Source organism: Chamaea fasciata, unplaced genomic scaffold (assembly GCF_029207755.1).
Source record: "Chamaea fasciata isolate MVZ Bird 193981 ecotype frontalis unplaced genomic scaffold, bChaFas1.0.hap1 SCAF_2, whole genome shotgun sequence".
In the NCBI taxonomy this organism is placed as follows: Eukaryota; Metazoa; Chordata; class Aves; order Passeriformes; family Sylviidae; genus Chamaea; species Chamaea fasciata.
In genome coordinates, this window is record NW_027094087.1 from 1,022,979 (window position 1) to 1,038,286 (window position 15,308).

At 45.3% G+C, this 15,308-nt stretch overlaps 1 protein-coding gene across 3 annotated transcripts in view; it reads left to right on the plus strand.

The window, feature by feature from the left end:
- The window catches only part of RAB6A (RAB6A, member RAS oncogene family), a 39,069-nt gene that overhangs the window by 9,536 nt on the left and 14,225 nt on the right, over positions 1–15,308 (plus strand). For all 3 annotated transcript variants that reach the window (XM_066207403.1, XM_066207394.1, XM_066207384.1), the window contains exon 2: positions 15,164–15,222. In XM_066207403.1, coding sequence (XP_066063500.1) covers positions 15,164–15,222 — 59 coding nt within the window. The remainder of the gene's footprint in view (positions 1–15,163; positions 15,223–15,308) is intronic.

The following is a 15,308-nucleotide window of genomic DNA, read 5'->3' on the forward strand; positions in this document are numbered from 1 at the left end:
GGGAGGAAAAGCTTCCCATTGAAAAGTTGGGAACTGATGTAATGGTTTAACATCCTTTAAGGTTTAACAGGTTTAACATCCTGGAGTTCTTAATTTGCAGCCTGGGCAGTGCAGGCAACGTGAGCATCGAGTGTCTGATGGCCTGTCGTGCCCCAGTTCCCAGGAGAAGAGCTGGGGCAGCTCAGGAACAGGAGATGTGAAGGAGAAAAGGACAGTGCGTTGTCAGGATAGCCTTCCTTGAATCCTTGATGTCAGGGATTTGTGCTGCCCGGACCCATACAGGTGTCTGAGGAGCCCAGAGCCTGCAGCTCCTTCAGCTGCGCTGATCTCGGTTTCTGCACGGTTTGGGTTTCTGTTGCTAAAAACCAAACTGTGGTTGGGGTATTTTTGGTCCAAAAGCCCGGCATTCTGTGCTGCCCTGGTGTCCATGTCCTGTGTCTCACACCGGCTGTTTTCCCTCTGCCTGGCCGGGGAGTTGCATCATGTGCACAAACCCGTGTGTGTCGGCGCGGCTCCGGTTATTTTCGCAGCAGTCCCCAGGTGTTCTCCGCAGCCATCCCTGTCAGCTCGGATCAGCAGATGCCTGGAGGAGAGCTGTGCCTAATGAATGTGCTCTGGGCGGTTTCTTTCCTCACAAGTTGCCTCTTCATAAGCCAGCCTGCATCGACCTTAAATCAGGATTATTTTAGGATCTTGTCCCAACTCGCTTCTGAAGGAACGCTCACCTGTGCGTCTGCCTGGAGAATGAGTTTGAGGGGGCTCCTGTGGAAGCTGTTCTGCACCTCCTGTGTGCTAAGAGCAGAGGACAAGGTCTTAATCCTTTCACCACTGCCCAGGAGATAATAGGCTGTGGGAATAAGATGGAATCACTGAGGGGAATGCTATATGGAGCTCTTTCCTTTTCCTTTTTTTTTTTCTCCTCCTCCTCTTTTCTTTTCCTTTCCTTCTTTTCCTTTTCTCCTTCCCCCAGCAGGAAAATTGTCACCACAGTGTGAGAGAGCAGGAATTTCTTTGTGGCAGTGTAGGGAGTCAGCAGAGGAGGCAGCAGGAGGAAGCATTTGCTTGTTTTGCCAGTGGGATAATGGTGCTGGGGAAACATTAGGCAAAATTTAACCGAGCTAAAGGATGGAGGGAAGGGGATGGTAATCCCTTGCGTTTTAATAGGTCTCCTGAAACTTCTCTAATTCCTCGCTGGAAATGGCTGACTTAGCAGTGCTTGTTGTGCTTTCAAGGGCAAAACATCTTTGGGAAGAGAGCAGGAGCTTGTTCCAAGGGCTCCATTTGGCACATGATCCAGGGAAGCGATGCCTGGATTCCCTCAGCTGGATGCTGGCATCTGCTGGTTTAGCTTGCATCGGGATGATGCTCAGTGCTCAAAGCAGGGGATGTTTCCCTTCAGAAATGCATCCTCAGGTGGCTGCTCTCTGCTGCTGCTCGCTCTCCTGCCTCAGGAATATAACTATGAGGAATCCAGGAGTGTTTCCATGTTAGATGATGCATTAGCCTATCATTTGCAGTATATTTAACAGAAGTTACTTCTGGGGAAACATTGTTCTGTTTGAGTATTTTCATGCAGGTTTCTGTCTAAACTGCCCAGGAATATGGTTTGTTGTGGGAACAAGTACTGTGTCAAAGGTATTCAAACCAGAAGTTCCTGATTATGTTATTAAGGTCGGCTTCTTCTTTGCAAAATGGTTTGGTAGCATTTAGTTTCTGACTTAAACCGAGGACTTAAAGTGGCTGTTGAAGGAAATCAGTTGAAGGGATCTCTTGTGCTTCTGGTGATGGAGGAGCTCTCGTCTCCTTCCCCTTTTGCCCGTGTGGAATTTGCACTTTCCAGAACCACTCCTGGCAGAGCAGATCCACCCTTCCAACGTAATGTCTGTCCAGAGTGGCTTAATTACTTTTGATCTCCATATGTAGCGTTTTACTTCTTTCAAGCCTTTCACAAGCAGATAATTAGGTGTTTAAAAATAAAATACTGGGATGTAAAAATTGGATCTTATGAATGATTAATTACTGAAGGTCTCCTGGTGGGTTTTTGCTCTGTCCTGCACTGGTTTTTAATGGAAAGTTAGAATGATGGAACCTAGAAGCGGTAGATGCTTCAAAAAGTGATTTCATCCCCATGGGCTTCAACTGCCATCATATATGAAGTGAATATTGAGCCACCCTTGCATGACAATGATAAAACTTCAGTATTGGGCTCTGAAGCTTGATAGGTCAAATTTTTGTGTGAGAAGCAGCGGAATAGAATAGAATAGAATAGAATAGAATAGAATAGAATAGAATAGAACAGAATAGAACAGAACAGAACAGAACAGAACAGAATAGAACAGAATAGAATAGAATTGAATTGAATTGAATTGAATTGAATTGAATTGAATTGAATTGAATTGAATTGAATTGAATTGAATTGAATTGAATTGAATTGGATTGGATTGGATTGGATTGGATTGGATTTTTGGAGGTGTCTCTAAAACCACTTAATTTTTCTCATTGTGCTCACAGCAAAGCTGTAGTAAGCTGGGATAAATAACAATGTTTATGTGGAGTGGTGCTGTTGGGATTAGGGTTATCTTGGGGTTATATTAGGGATCAATAATGAGCAGACTGTTTTGGGAAGGAGGAAATAGTAGATGTCACCTGCACCCTTGAACTCTCGGTTATGGCTCAGCCCTTCCCACTTGGAGGACACTGGAATTGCAGCCAGGAGACAGCTGTGCAGTGCCAGAGTCTGCCGTGCTCGGCCTCAGCATCCGGGTGTCGCTTTGGAGCCTGAATGAACTTTTAGTCACTGACTTCCTGGGAATATGAAGTGCTTTAAATCGTTCTCCAGTAGGACTTCCTGGTACTGTTTTCCATGTGCCTCCCTCAGTGCCTGTCTGTAGTAATGGAGGTGCATAAGGTTTGTTCATTCTTTGTTTTTGAACTGAATTTGTGAATCCTTGTGCTCTGGCTCAGGGGCAGGCAGCCATTCCCAGCTAAACTGCAGCTGGAATGAAGAGGATGTCACTAGCCAGGATCTAACACCGTTCCTCCTTCCTTTCCCCGGTCATCCTCCAACTCCTCTGCATCACAAATATGCTCTTAAATGTATTTTTGTTTTTTTCTCACAGAAATGTACTTAGAAATGTCACCTAGCTAAGTACCGGGGATAGGATCCAGTCCAGTTGTGGAATATGTCTTCCCAGGCTGAAATCCAGTGTTTAAAACCAGAGTGAGGAGTCCAAAAGAGGTGACTTTGCAAGAACTGCTGCTGTTCATCACCTTCAGAAAAAAAAATCATTTCTGAGATGTAGGAGCAGCTTCCCAATAACATCTCCTGCATGGAATGTCTTCCCCTTTCCAGCTTGTGCTGCACGTGCCAGCTGAGTTGTTGGTCAGATCCACCTGGGATTCCCAGAGCTCAGAGCTCCTTCCTCCACTTGCCGTGCCTTGCTCCTAAGAGGTTTTGGGTAGAGGCTGTGGTCACCTGGATCTCTGGACCACTAAATCTTCCTTCTTCCATAGCTCCACAGTCATCCACAGCTGGTCAGAAAATCCCCTGGGATGTGCTTTGCAATATTTCCAAATGCTGCTTTGTCCCACCCGTGTTTATGGCTGAGGGTTCTGAGGCATTTTGTGAGCAGTAAAGATAAAAGTCCTTTGGAGAATATTTGAAACTTCACTGGAAACTGTTTAAAAAACCTTAAATATGTAAGATGCAAAGGAAAGCAAAGTCCTCAGGCTGTGGTGGAAAAATATCCTCGTGAGTCTGTAAATTTTGGAGGGTTTTTTTTTTCATTCCTGGCAAATAATGAGAGACTGCACAGAAGTCTTTGAAATGTAAAGGTGACCTGTGAGTACCCTTTAGTTAATTAACCAAGCTTGATGTCCATGAAAACGTGAGTGTGTCATCCACAATTCCTGTTCTCTGGGTGGTATTAAACTCATCCCCATGGAAGTGAAAGGCATCCTAGTCTGGATTTCCCTCGCAGCCACTGGAGTGTGGATCTTAACTATCCACTCCCATCCCTGTCCTCCAAAGGGCCAAGATTTCCGCCCCCAAGCTGTGACACAGGATGGGACACAGCTGGATGCTCATCCTGTCTTTTGGGCTTTCCATGCTTTTGTAACATTTGTCCTGCACCTCTTAGGAGTCGAAACTTCTCGGGACCTTTCCTCTAGGTGCTTTGTCTCATCCCTTATGGCTTGGGCCAAATTCTTGTGTCTGCCTGTTCTTTTGTCTTCCTTATCTGCGCAATTACTCCAAATCTTGATCTTCTGGTTGCCTTATCTTGGGTCTGTTCTTTCTCATTTGAATGAAACCGCATTTACCGCACCGTGCAGCAATTGGCACGTGAGATTCCCTTCCTGCTCCTGCTGTTCCCTGTCGCTCCAGGTGTTTCATTTACCCCACTGCAGCATTTTGGTTTCAGCTCTTCACAGGATTCCAAGGCTCTTCCTCCAAGCCAAAACTCCTACTTTGCTCGGCTGTAGGAAGTTGAAGACAGTTTCTAGCTTCCACACCAGTTTAACCTAAATTAAATTTTAAAAGCCATTCAGAAATGGGCAAGACTTAACTTCTGCAGACCTCAGTTGCCTTCAGCCGTGTTTAATCAGAATATTCGCCCCTTCTGTACAAAACGATGGGAGATTCAGCACTCTGAACATGGGAGATGTTGTTCCTTCAGCAGAAAACTGGGAGTCTGGCTCCTCACGTGGCATTGTGTCACTTCCCAGAGGCTTTGGTGCTTTCCTGGAGGAGGAGAGCTGGGATTGCCTGGAGGTCTTCCACTTGTGACACTTGTTTTGGCTCTGTTGCTTTTAGAAACCTTTCAAACTGTGAAAATAGCACTGGTTATGTTACAGGCTTGGCTTGGAATTCCTCTGCAGAAAACCAGACAAGAGGTTTCATCTCTAGAACATAAGGCATAGATTTTAAGATGAATTTTTATAGCTGTGCTTAGGAGGTAACATTTCCACGGTTTTTTTTTTTTTATTTTCCTATACTGGCAGAGTAATTGAATTGTCATGTTTAATAGATCTGCTCCTTCCTGTTCAGCAGTGAGGGATTGACTCCTGTTTGTTCTTTTCTACAATGGGATGGTAAAAAACACCCCAGTTTTTATATGAGAACTTTACAGTGTGCACCTTTGTGGTTTAAAAAAACTCCCAAGTGTGATTTTGGGACAGAACCAGAGGCTGACCCGTTTTTACTGTTTCATTTCTTTGTGGCTGTGACTGAGCAAACAGAAGAAGATTTGTTTGCTTTGTGCTCTTTCATTTATTTCCCATTTTGGGAGGAAGAGTCAAGCTAATCACTGACAAAACCCACAAGAGTTAATGAAGCTATTTATCACTGGGTATTTTTGTCCCTGTCACAAGGCTTGGTGCAGATCCCAAAGGAAATCTTGCCTGTGCATTAATAATCATGGATATTGTTCTACTTTTATCAGCTCTGCCAGTGCTGATTAGGATTTGCTTAGCGGGAAGGAGTTCTGAGTTTGCCATTAAACTTGTAATGAGTCTCCACGCATTTTTATTGATCTGTGTGATCCTTTCACATCCCAGAACGCACAGGGGGGCTTTTTCCAGCTTTGTGTGTCCAGGCTGTGCTTTCTACCTTGGGGCCGGTCATGATCAGTCTTAACTTGTGCCTTAGTTTATTTCTGAGAAGTGCAGATACCAGGTAAAACCAGCTGGCGTCTCCCCCAAGAAAAAAGTGTAGTGTTAAATAAGACAGGATTCTAAATTGCCTGTAGACAGCTAACAGGCTGATGTTGCCTTAGAAAAAGATGGATAATAGAAAATACTCTCTTCTGCCTCTTCCTTTTCCCTTTGGCTGCTGCTGAGCTTTAAATACAAGTGACAATTCTTTGCTTCTCTTGCTGGTTTTAAAATGCCCAGGGACTGCATAAAATACATCCATATGGCACGGAATACTTGGATCAGTGGCAGAGCAGGCTTTTCTCTGGTTGTCCTTCAGCGTGTAGCTGTCAGCTGTGAAACCCTCCTGGGTTTTCGCGCAGCGTGCCTGGGAATGGTTGTGTAAAAGGAAGGATCCTTGGGGAGAATTGCTGCTCTGCCTGTTCGAGGCAGTTGGAGATGGACCAGTAAATACCAGTGAGCCAGCCCAGCTGTCTGAGTGGGAGGAGGAATCTCCAGGTGAGATGTGACCGTGAGGAACAGGGGACTTTCTCACTTGTCACTGTCTGCTCACATCTTTTGCAGTGGCCAAAACGGGTCCCCTTGAGGAAGGGAAGTTTCACCCGAGCTGTTTGGAATGAAAACCACGGCAGGGAGCTTGGACGGGATGATCTTTAAAGGTCCTTTCCAACCCAACCCATTCTGTGACAACTCCTTTGCCGAATATTTGAAGCAAAGTGCGGTAGCGCGCAGCAGGAATTAGACCAGGAGAATGTATACTGCAAGATAAGGAATAAAATGAAAGTTTTCTCATTGAAGGAAGAAGAGAGCAGGTTTTTAATAACTTTAACTAGCTCCGCATTCCTAGTTACAGAGACTGATGTGCAGCTAGATTTAATCCCAAGTGTTTGTCTCTATCCAGATGTATATCTAATTTAAAGCAAGGCTAAGAGCTTCAAATTTAAGGCATGAAGCAGCCTTGAGCTGGTAGAAAGAAAGAAAATAAATCCTCGATTTCTGCATTGTATTGAATCTGACTAAAAAGTTGGGGAGTGGAGTTACAGCCTTTGCTGGGCACTGCTGTCAGCAACACCCTGGGGGAAAAAAACCCCAACATTTTCTAGGTCAGAAGAGTGCACCAGCCTCTGTTTCCTTCTGTCTTGGATAAATTATTGTGGAAAACAACACTGTGAACATGCTCTGAGGTGCCCAAAGAGAAGAATGAATGAGAATTAATGAGCTTTTCAGGCTAACACATATTTTCATAATCATCTTTTTTATAAGGCAGTTACTGAAGTGTTAATCATTTGATTACTGGTTGTTGTAGATAAGGGAGTAATTGGTCCCTTTTTGTAAATGATGGAAATGCCTGACAGGAAGGGGCAGGCATGAAGACTCTTGTTTCCATGGATTATTGCCCAGAGAGATTGACTGGAACTAAAACCCCTTTGCTCCGATGACAACTGGGTCGCAACAAAATTCTGTTTCCCGTTTGCTTCTCAGTAGCAAGGGCAGGTCTTTAAACACGATGCCAAATGTGTGTGAAACTTAATTTTTGGCATGGCTTGAAATGAGTATTATGAATTTCTTTCAGAAGCCTTTACAAATGAGCCTTTGGTGGTGGCCAGGGAGAAGGGCTTGAGTCTCAGCCTCCTGAGTGACAAAGAGCTCTGCTGCTGCTTGAGGATATTTCCCTGAGCCTTGAGGAGCTGCACTTCCCTGTTTTCCTGGGGCTGTAAGAAGCAGAGCAGATATTTTTTGGTGCAACTCTCAGGAAGATCAAATTATGCCCTCTGTCCTGGGAAGAAGAAGCATGTGAAATTCAGGATCAAGGCAGCTTTTTTCACATCCTTAGGGTTTAAAATGGTGCTCCTGCGCAAAGGGTCTGGCTCCTGCGTTTGTATCCCTGTCCTTGCAGCACGTGGGAACGGGCTGCAGATGATCCCAGCCATTCCCTGAACAGCTTTCTGTGTGTTCATCTGCTGGGTAGGTGTCATTCCTTGTTATTCCCTGTTACATCATGCCACTTCATTCCACTCCATGCTTCCCTTCCTGCTGCTCTGCACCAGACACTCATAAATATTCATGTGCACTTCCCACCATCCTTTTAGGCTCCTATCCCTGGCTTAGGGTCTGTTCCAGTTTGCTAAGTGCAGCTTTTTTTACCAGTGCTGAAGGCTGGCTGGGGAGCTAAAGGCTGATGTCACACTTTCTGCTTTGGGAAGTTGCTGGGAATTGCTGGGATGTTGAGGCTGTAAAAGGTTGTTTTTTTTTTTTGCTCAGAAATTCTCCCATCACAAAGAGCCCGAGCGAAGTTCAAGGCACCTGATTGTCACAGGGTAAAAGGAAAATGGAAATTTCCTCAGCAGCAGCAAAATTCTGGCCTTGCTTCATTAAATGAGTGGAACTCCTCTCTCCACCTTCAGCCCTAATAAAACTGTCTCAACTTGCCTTGAAAAGTCCAGTCCAGATCGAATCTTGGTAAGGACTAAGGGAATTGAATTTACGATGGGCAAATAATCAACTTTTTGTTCAGGATCTCTCAGTACTTTAAAATGTTCAGGGCTGTGTGTAGAGGGCAGAGGAAAGAGGCCAATTTGGTTATTCCACTGGTTCACTGATCACGTGTTGCATCTCATTAAATTCATCCTCGTTTTGTGTGGAGCACTGGGACAGTGCCATTACTGATCATCCGCAAAGGGGTTAAAACCTGGGTTTTAAAAAATGAAATTAATTTTGAGAGGCTCAACACTCTCCCATGAATCACAGGATCGTAGAATGTTTTGGGTTGGAAGGACCTTAAAGCCCATCCAGTCCCACCCCCTGCCACGAGCAGGGACACCTTCCACTATCCCAGGTTGCTCCAAGCCCTGTCCAGCCTGGCCTTGGACACTTCCAGGGCATCCATAAGCTTCAGGATTACCTGGAGCTTCCAAAAGTCTCTCACATTCTCTAGTTGGTTCCTGTAGAGTTTTTAAATTCGATTAATGAATAAATAGTCTTTGAATAACTGTGGGGATGGCTGTGAGGAGCTGCTTCTTACGGCTTTGTCAACTGCTGGCTAAGAAACAGAGATGGAAGATAGGAAAAGGCCAAGTCCGCCTTTCCCTGTAGTTCACCAAGGTCAAAGAGGCCGCTCTGGGAATGGGATTGGACTATGGGAATCCTCCACTGCCAGTCCCTGAATTTCTGTGTGTTCCCTGCTCTGCTCTGTGGGTGCAGGCCAGCGATTCTCAAACTGAGAGCTCCAGGCTGCCAGCAATCCCTGAAGCCAAAGTAATTGATCCAGGACCGTATCAAACAGTTTTCAATAGTGCTTTTAATTAAAAGGCAAAATAAAAGCTGTGTTGTGGTGGTGACCTGAAAAGAAATGAAGGATTGGCAGGGATTCATTGGTCTAAAAAGGCCAGCTGCAGTTGTTTGACATTGTTATTGATTGTGTCTGCCTTTCTAGAGTTCCTTTTCGAGGTAGGATGCTGTAAAACCTCCACAAATAAACTGCCAAAAACCCCTTTTTGGAGGTGGTTGCTCTGCTGTCTGTCCTCCTTTCCCCTACCATCATGGACAAACTGCTGCCAGCAGTTTGTGGCTGCTTTTTATTGGAGGAGGTTCTGCAGCCTGTGTGTAAGTTCTTGGAGGGCTTTGACTTATTTTGGGGCTGAGGTTTGCCACGTGGGTGTTGTTTTGTAGCCCTCTGAGAGCTGCTGGATCCCCATTCTGGAGGGATTTTAAGCCCTGTGGATGCAGCACTTGGGGCCGTGGGTTGGTGATGTTCTTGGCAGTGCTGGAGGAACGGTTGGGCTCCGTGATCTTGGAGGGCTTTCCCAACCAAAATGGTCCTGTGATTCTATGATTTGTTTTCTTGCATTTTAAAAGTGTCCTCGTGGACCAAAACGTGTCCTGAACTGCCGAAGAAATACCTAAGTACCAATATTTGCGTGCACGTCCTCGCTGGCCTGTGCTTCTGGGGGAAGCAATGCAGCTGCAAATGTCCTTTGCCAGAGGAGCTGCCCATGAAATAGCAGGAATAAAACTGCTGGAATTGTGTTGAGGGGACTTTGTGTTCAGAGGGTGCTCCCTGTGCTCCGAGCCGGCGGATTCGCTGGCGCTGCTTTAATTTCCGCCGCCTGATCTCCGTGTTTGATCTCTGCCACGAGCTCCAGGCCACTGTTCTGCTTGGGATGAGTATCAAACCCCAGAATCAGCTGAAATCAAGGTGAGTTGTTCTCTGGGAGGAATGAAGCATATTTAAAGTAGAAAATGATGGAGCATCTCTTGTACTCCAAAAACGACATTAAACAAACCTGAATCGTTCCATGTTTTTCTGGGTCTCGTTTCCCTGTAACTCTCTGGATATTCTACATTAACTTCCTAAACAGAATCTTAAATTCCTTCTTAATGAACCACATCCGTACAATAGGACCACAGGATAATTTATAACCTAGATCTTTAACCAGGCTGGGAATAAATTATCTTAAAAGGGGCTGTTTGAACCATTTTGTTTATACTACTTAGAGGGGTCCATGCATGGATTTCAAGAAGGTTTATACTTTGCAGGCTTTCTACTAATTTTATTTTTTTGTTGATTAAAAAAAAAAAAAATATTGAGGACCTAAAGCTGTAAAAAATGGGCTCAGGTGGTCCTTTTGTCTGATCTCATCTCCCATCAGGACATAAATGGCAGAAAAAAGAGGTTTGACAATAGAGCAGGAGTGGAATCAATAAGGAAAAAAAAAATCAGGGTAAAAAAAAATCCTTTAATTAGAGCGAGGAGATGAGACCTCCTCAACTGTGGTGTTGCCTCTGCTCCCTGGGACTAGACTGGATTCTGTCCTCTGAGTTCCTCACTGTGACTGAGCCAAACTTCACCTGACTGAGAATTCCTTGGATGAATGCAGTCTGCTGGCTCTGTCAGTGCCTTTGGATAATGAGCGAGTTTTGTTTCTTGCTTTGAGGGAACCAGGTGAAATTTCCATTGTTTGACAGCAAGGAGCAGAGGAGGATAGGGGATGTTTTTGTTAGATTTTAAAGAAGCTGTTTTAATCACTTTATTACGGCATTTCTGTTTCCAGTGCTGGGAATGGCATACCTAAAAATATTCTTACTGGCTCATACGGATAATTTAAAGTTAACTCTGTGCATCTTCCTTCTGGGGCTTCTTTTTAAGCACAAATCTAAAAATGGCTTTGAGGCATTCATAATTCAATATATTGTTCTTAGCAATGCTTTTCCTTTTGGTGCCGTGGGTTGCTGCTTTTTTTTTTTTTCCCTCCAACAAAATAATTCCAGTGTAGATTTTGAGATGAGCGTATTCACGAAAGAAAGTTGTAGCGCCACTGGGGTTTATCCTTCAATCAAATCAGAAAGGAATGATGCAGAGGGCAAGTGGAACTTTGGGATTACACTGTGAGTTATCTGCTTACGTGGGGAGAAGGCTTTCCTCACCTTCCTCCCTTCACCTCTGGCTTTCAGCAGGTTGGATCTCTTAGCCAGGGCTGCTTCTGAGAGCTGCGAGAGGCCAAGTGCAGTTTTCCAGCTGAATAGGCTGGACGTGTTGATTACTTTTAAGGTTATTTTGCTTTCAAGATACTTCTTGGGTTTTTTTTTTCTTTTCCTGCTTGCTGATGCTTTGAAAGTTCTGAGCAACCACTAGGATGAAGCCGGCGATTTAAATGTGACTTCTCCAGAAGAGCCCTTGGACAAGATGTGACTCTCTAGAATGATACGGCTGAGAAACTGAGAGGGGGATGTCAGACCTGCTCCTCGTGCATCGCACGGTCCGAGTGGCACAATCCCAATTACTTTTCCTTGCAGGTCTCTCCTGGCTGGTGCCTGAGCCCTTTGCAGACTCTGACAACAAATGACCTTCTAATGCCGCGCTGGCAGGGAGGTGATTTGTGTTATCTAACGGGTCTGTGCCCTCCTCCTGCTGCCGGCACGGGAGCTGTGGGAGCCCCCATTCATCCCTGTCAGTGCTGGGGGCAGCTCTGGACACACCAGTCTCCCCAGGAGCAGGGCAAAGGCAGCCTGCAAGAATCAGGTGGAGCGACCTTGGATTCTCTCCGGCGGCCGCTGTCGGATCAAAGTGGCTGGAAGCACGAGATCAGCGTATTGATTCCATCCTGCCGCTGAATTCTCCCTGTGAAATCCCTGCCAGGCAGGGGCTCAAGGCTCCCAGACAAAGGGGATCAATCAGGGTCACTGGATGAGCTGGAGACTTGGAATTTAGCTCCTCCTGGTTCGTGGCAATTCCGCTGATAGGAGCTTCACAGCCTCCAGTCTTTTAACTCGGTCGTGTTCGGGCGCTTGGCTGTTTGCTGCCACGATTCACTTGCTGATTCAGGAGGGTGTCGGTGCTGGTTTCTGTGCTGAACAAGTGATCAGACCTTTCCTTGCAGGAGTTTCCTAATTTTATGTATTGGAAGAGCCAACTTCCCTGGGCTGGTGGAAGGTGTCCCTGCCCATGGCAGGGGGTTGGTCAAGGTCCCTTCCAACCCAAAACCTTCTAGGATTTTATAATCACAGCAATCACCTAAGCACTGGTGTCTGAGGCGCAGCTGTGGGATTAGGAGCTTTTTGATGTGGAGTTTTTGTTGGATGGAAAGTTGTAAGGAGCCAAGAAGTCATCTGGTGAAGCCATTGTTCAGCCTCTTAGTGACAGAAAAATGTCCTGAACTGACATTCAGGTTTGGTGTTGAAACAAATGGTTTCTTTGCTTAATCACTTATTTACTTGGCTTCCCTTCTCTTCAGAAGATTCTCAGATGCCTTGGATGTGGATTCCTAGAGTGGAATGACACCTGGCAACTCTGCGTGCCAAGGAAGGGAGGAGAATCCACTGCCCAGCTGAAAAAGTTACTTTGAAATTTAATTGCCTCAGTTTCTCAGTCCTGTGCCCTTCCTGCTCGGATTGTGGTTGGACTCGGCTTTTAGCAGTTAGGTCTTGATCTACAGAGGGAAAAGTGGCTGGAGATAACTTTTCCTGAGCACTGAGTCACTTCTGCCCCTCACCTTTCAGCTACTTGCTGTGAGCTCTGCAAGCTGCCTGGTTTTTTGCCAAAAAGTTCCTTCTCAGCTCCTCAATTGTTTGAGATTTTCCCTTGCTTCCTGTAGCACAGCTGTCAGTGCGTCCAGTCAAAGCAAACCCCATTCCCAGCATTTCCTCCCCCAGCTCTGTCCCTCCAAGGATGCGATACTGACCTTTCTCTTGGAGTTGTTCCAGCAGCATACCAGGAATATTTTGGCCTAAAGGATATTGCATTGCTGACTAATGCTGCCCTGGACAGCATTAGTGTGTGGAAATTTTTCCAAGAGATTAAATTAATTCACTGGATTAAAAAAAAAACCCAACATCTTAATGAAACAAAGCTGAAGTCTTGAGTGTCTTATCTGTTCCTTGGGCTATAACCCCTGGATTACTTATCCAGTTGTTTCCCATCTGGATTTTAAGCAGCTGGTTGTTCTTGTCTCCGTGTATTACCTTGTTCTGCTTCTCCCTGCTGAGCTTCTTTTGCCTCTTGAGGTCATTGTGGCATTTTCCAAGACGAATTTGAATTCTGAATCTGTCCTCTCCCTTGCTTGCAATCAGTCCCAAATTAATGCCTTCTGGGAACTGGAGAAACCATACGGCCAGCAAGGCGGAACAGAAATTAGAGGTACAGTGGGAGTTGTGGATTTAGAAATCCTGCCAGGATTTCTAAAAGGAGTCAGTTTGGGTTTTTTAAAAGGAGGAATGGCAGTGCCTCAGTATTCAGGGAATTAAAACTGTGAGCAGTTGGTGTTATACCATCTCGATCTGGTGCCTGTCAGCATAAACCTGGGTCTGTTCAGAGAAGAAATGTCTTGGAACTAAGTCCATTAGGATGCTCTCTCCAAATGTTGGCTGAAGCAGATATTTCAATACAAACAAGCCAAGCAGTACCTTATTTCCCCCCTCTTTCTGTGAAATGCATGAAGGTGGGCTAGGGAGGCTCCAGGAATAAACAGAACATTTTCAAATTTCATGATTTGTGGACAGAACCCATCCAAGATGTGTCGCTCAGAAGGGAAAAATTTTCTGGAACACTTGGTTGTCCTTCAGGGGTCGTGAGTTACCGAAGCAAATAATTTCCTGTGTGAGACTGAAGAATTCAATGGGGCTGTTTACATCAGTGGCCACGTGAGGAAAACCAGCTTGTCTGTGATGCTGCAGATCGATTCCTGGGATTCAGCCTGTGCTGCAGCGGGAAGGGATTGGGTTTGCCGGTCTGTGTCTCCTGAGGATTGTCACTGGGTCTAGAGTGAATCCCTCCTCCCCTCGCAGCAGCTCGTGGCTGTTTGTCCTGCACCAGCTCGAGCTGCTCAGCACATCCATGGGATGAATCTGAGTCAGGGATTCAGGAGTCATTCCCATCTGGGATGTGCTGCTTCTGAAAACCTACTCAGTGAAGGGACTATTTGCTCTGTCTTTGTGAAGGCAGCTTTTTAACTTCGTGGGAAACCTGATTCTGCCTCCAGAGCAGAACGTGTTAGAAATTCACATGGGAATTCAGGTTTTGACATGGGAAAATCTCATCTCTCCGGGGCTGTCTGCTGGGTTCCTGTTTGTTTAGCCCTTTGTCAGAGTTAACTGGAGATGATAATGCTGCTTGATTGGGAGACTGGAGATTCTGGTGACACTCTTAGGTTAAGATCTAAAACAAACCGACAAAACCCCCCCAAAACTCACCCCAGAAATCATGGAATGGTTTGGGTTGGGACGGGACCTTAATCTTGCCTTAACTCCCTGTGTTCACTGGATGGTCACCCTGGCAAAGAACTAAAAATCCTTGGAATAGTGCTCGGAGAACAGAAACTCTGCCTCGAGGATTCCTTCTTACCTTTTATCTGCACGTGCAGTGTTTGGTGTCCAGCACAAGTCCCACAGTTCCTCTCCTTTGCCACTGGGAGATGGCAAATTCCAGCTGCAAGGAGGAAAAAACACTGGGAGGTGATGCAGCCCTGTGTGACTTCAGTTGCTTCCTAAATAAGCGGCCTACCATGAAGAGGATTTACACACACCAAAATGAGGCAGCTGGAGATGTTCCAGTTCCTGGATATCTCCTATCCAGGTGAAGATGTAGGAGAAGGAAAAAACCTACAAAATTAGTTAGGCTTTGGCTGAGCTCTGCTGTTGTGTTGGTCTTAGAGGATGGTGGGGTTTTAAATGGAATAATTCCCGTGTTTTATGAGTGAGAAGAGCTTTTTGTTGCTAATAATTAGTTATAGGGGCTGTTAAATTCATTCAGTTCAACTGAAATTGCTGAATGACTTGGTAGAAAACAGAGCAATGAAATTGATTTTCATCTCAAATCACAAATATTTAAGGGTGGTGCTTGGGAATGATGCAGGTGAAAAGAATGACAATTGTAAATAACTGCTCTTGTCCTTGCGGGAAGTTAAAAGTGCACACTGTGGATCTGTTGGACACTAAACCATTTTTAAATCACTTGCTTTTAAAAAGTTGCTCTGAAATTGATCCTTGAATCCTTTTTTTTTTTTTCTTCTTCTTTTAGTGGGGAAGACTTCCTTGATCACCAGGTTCATGTATGACAGCTTTGACAACACCTACCAGGTAAATTAATCCATGTTTTTGTGGTTGTGTGTAAGACTCCTCTGCTGCCGTGTCTCCCATTGCAGGAAAACTCATTCCAGACGAGT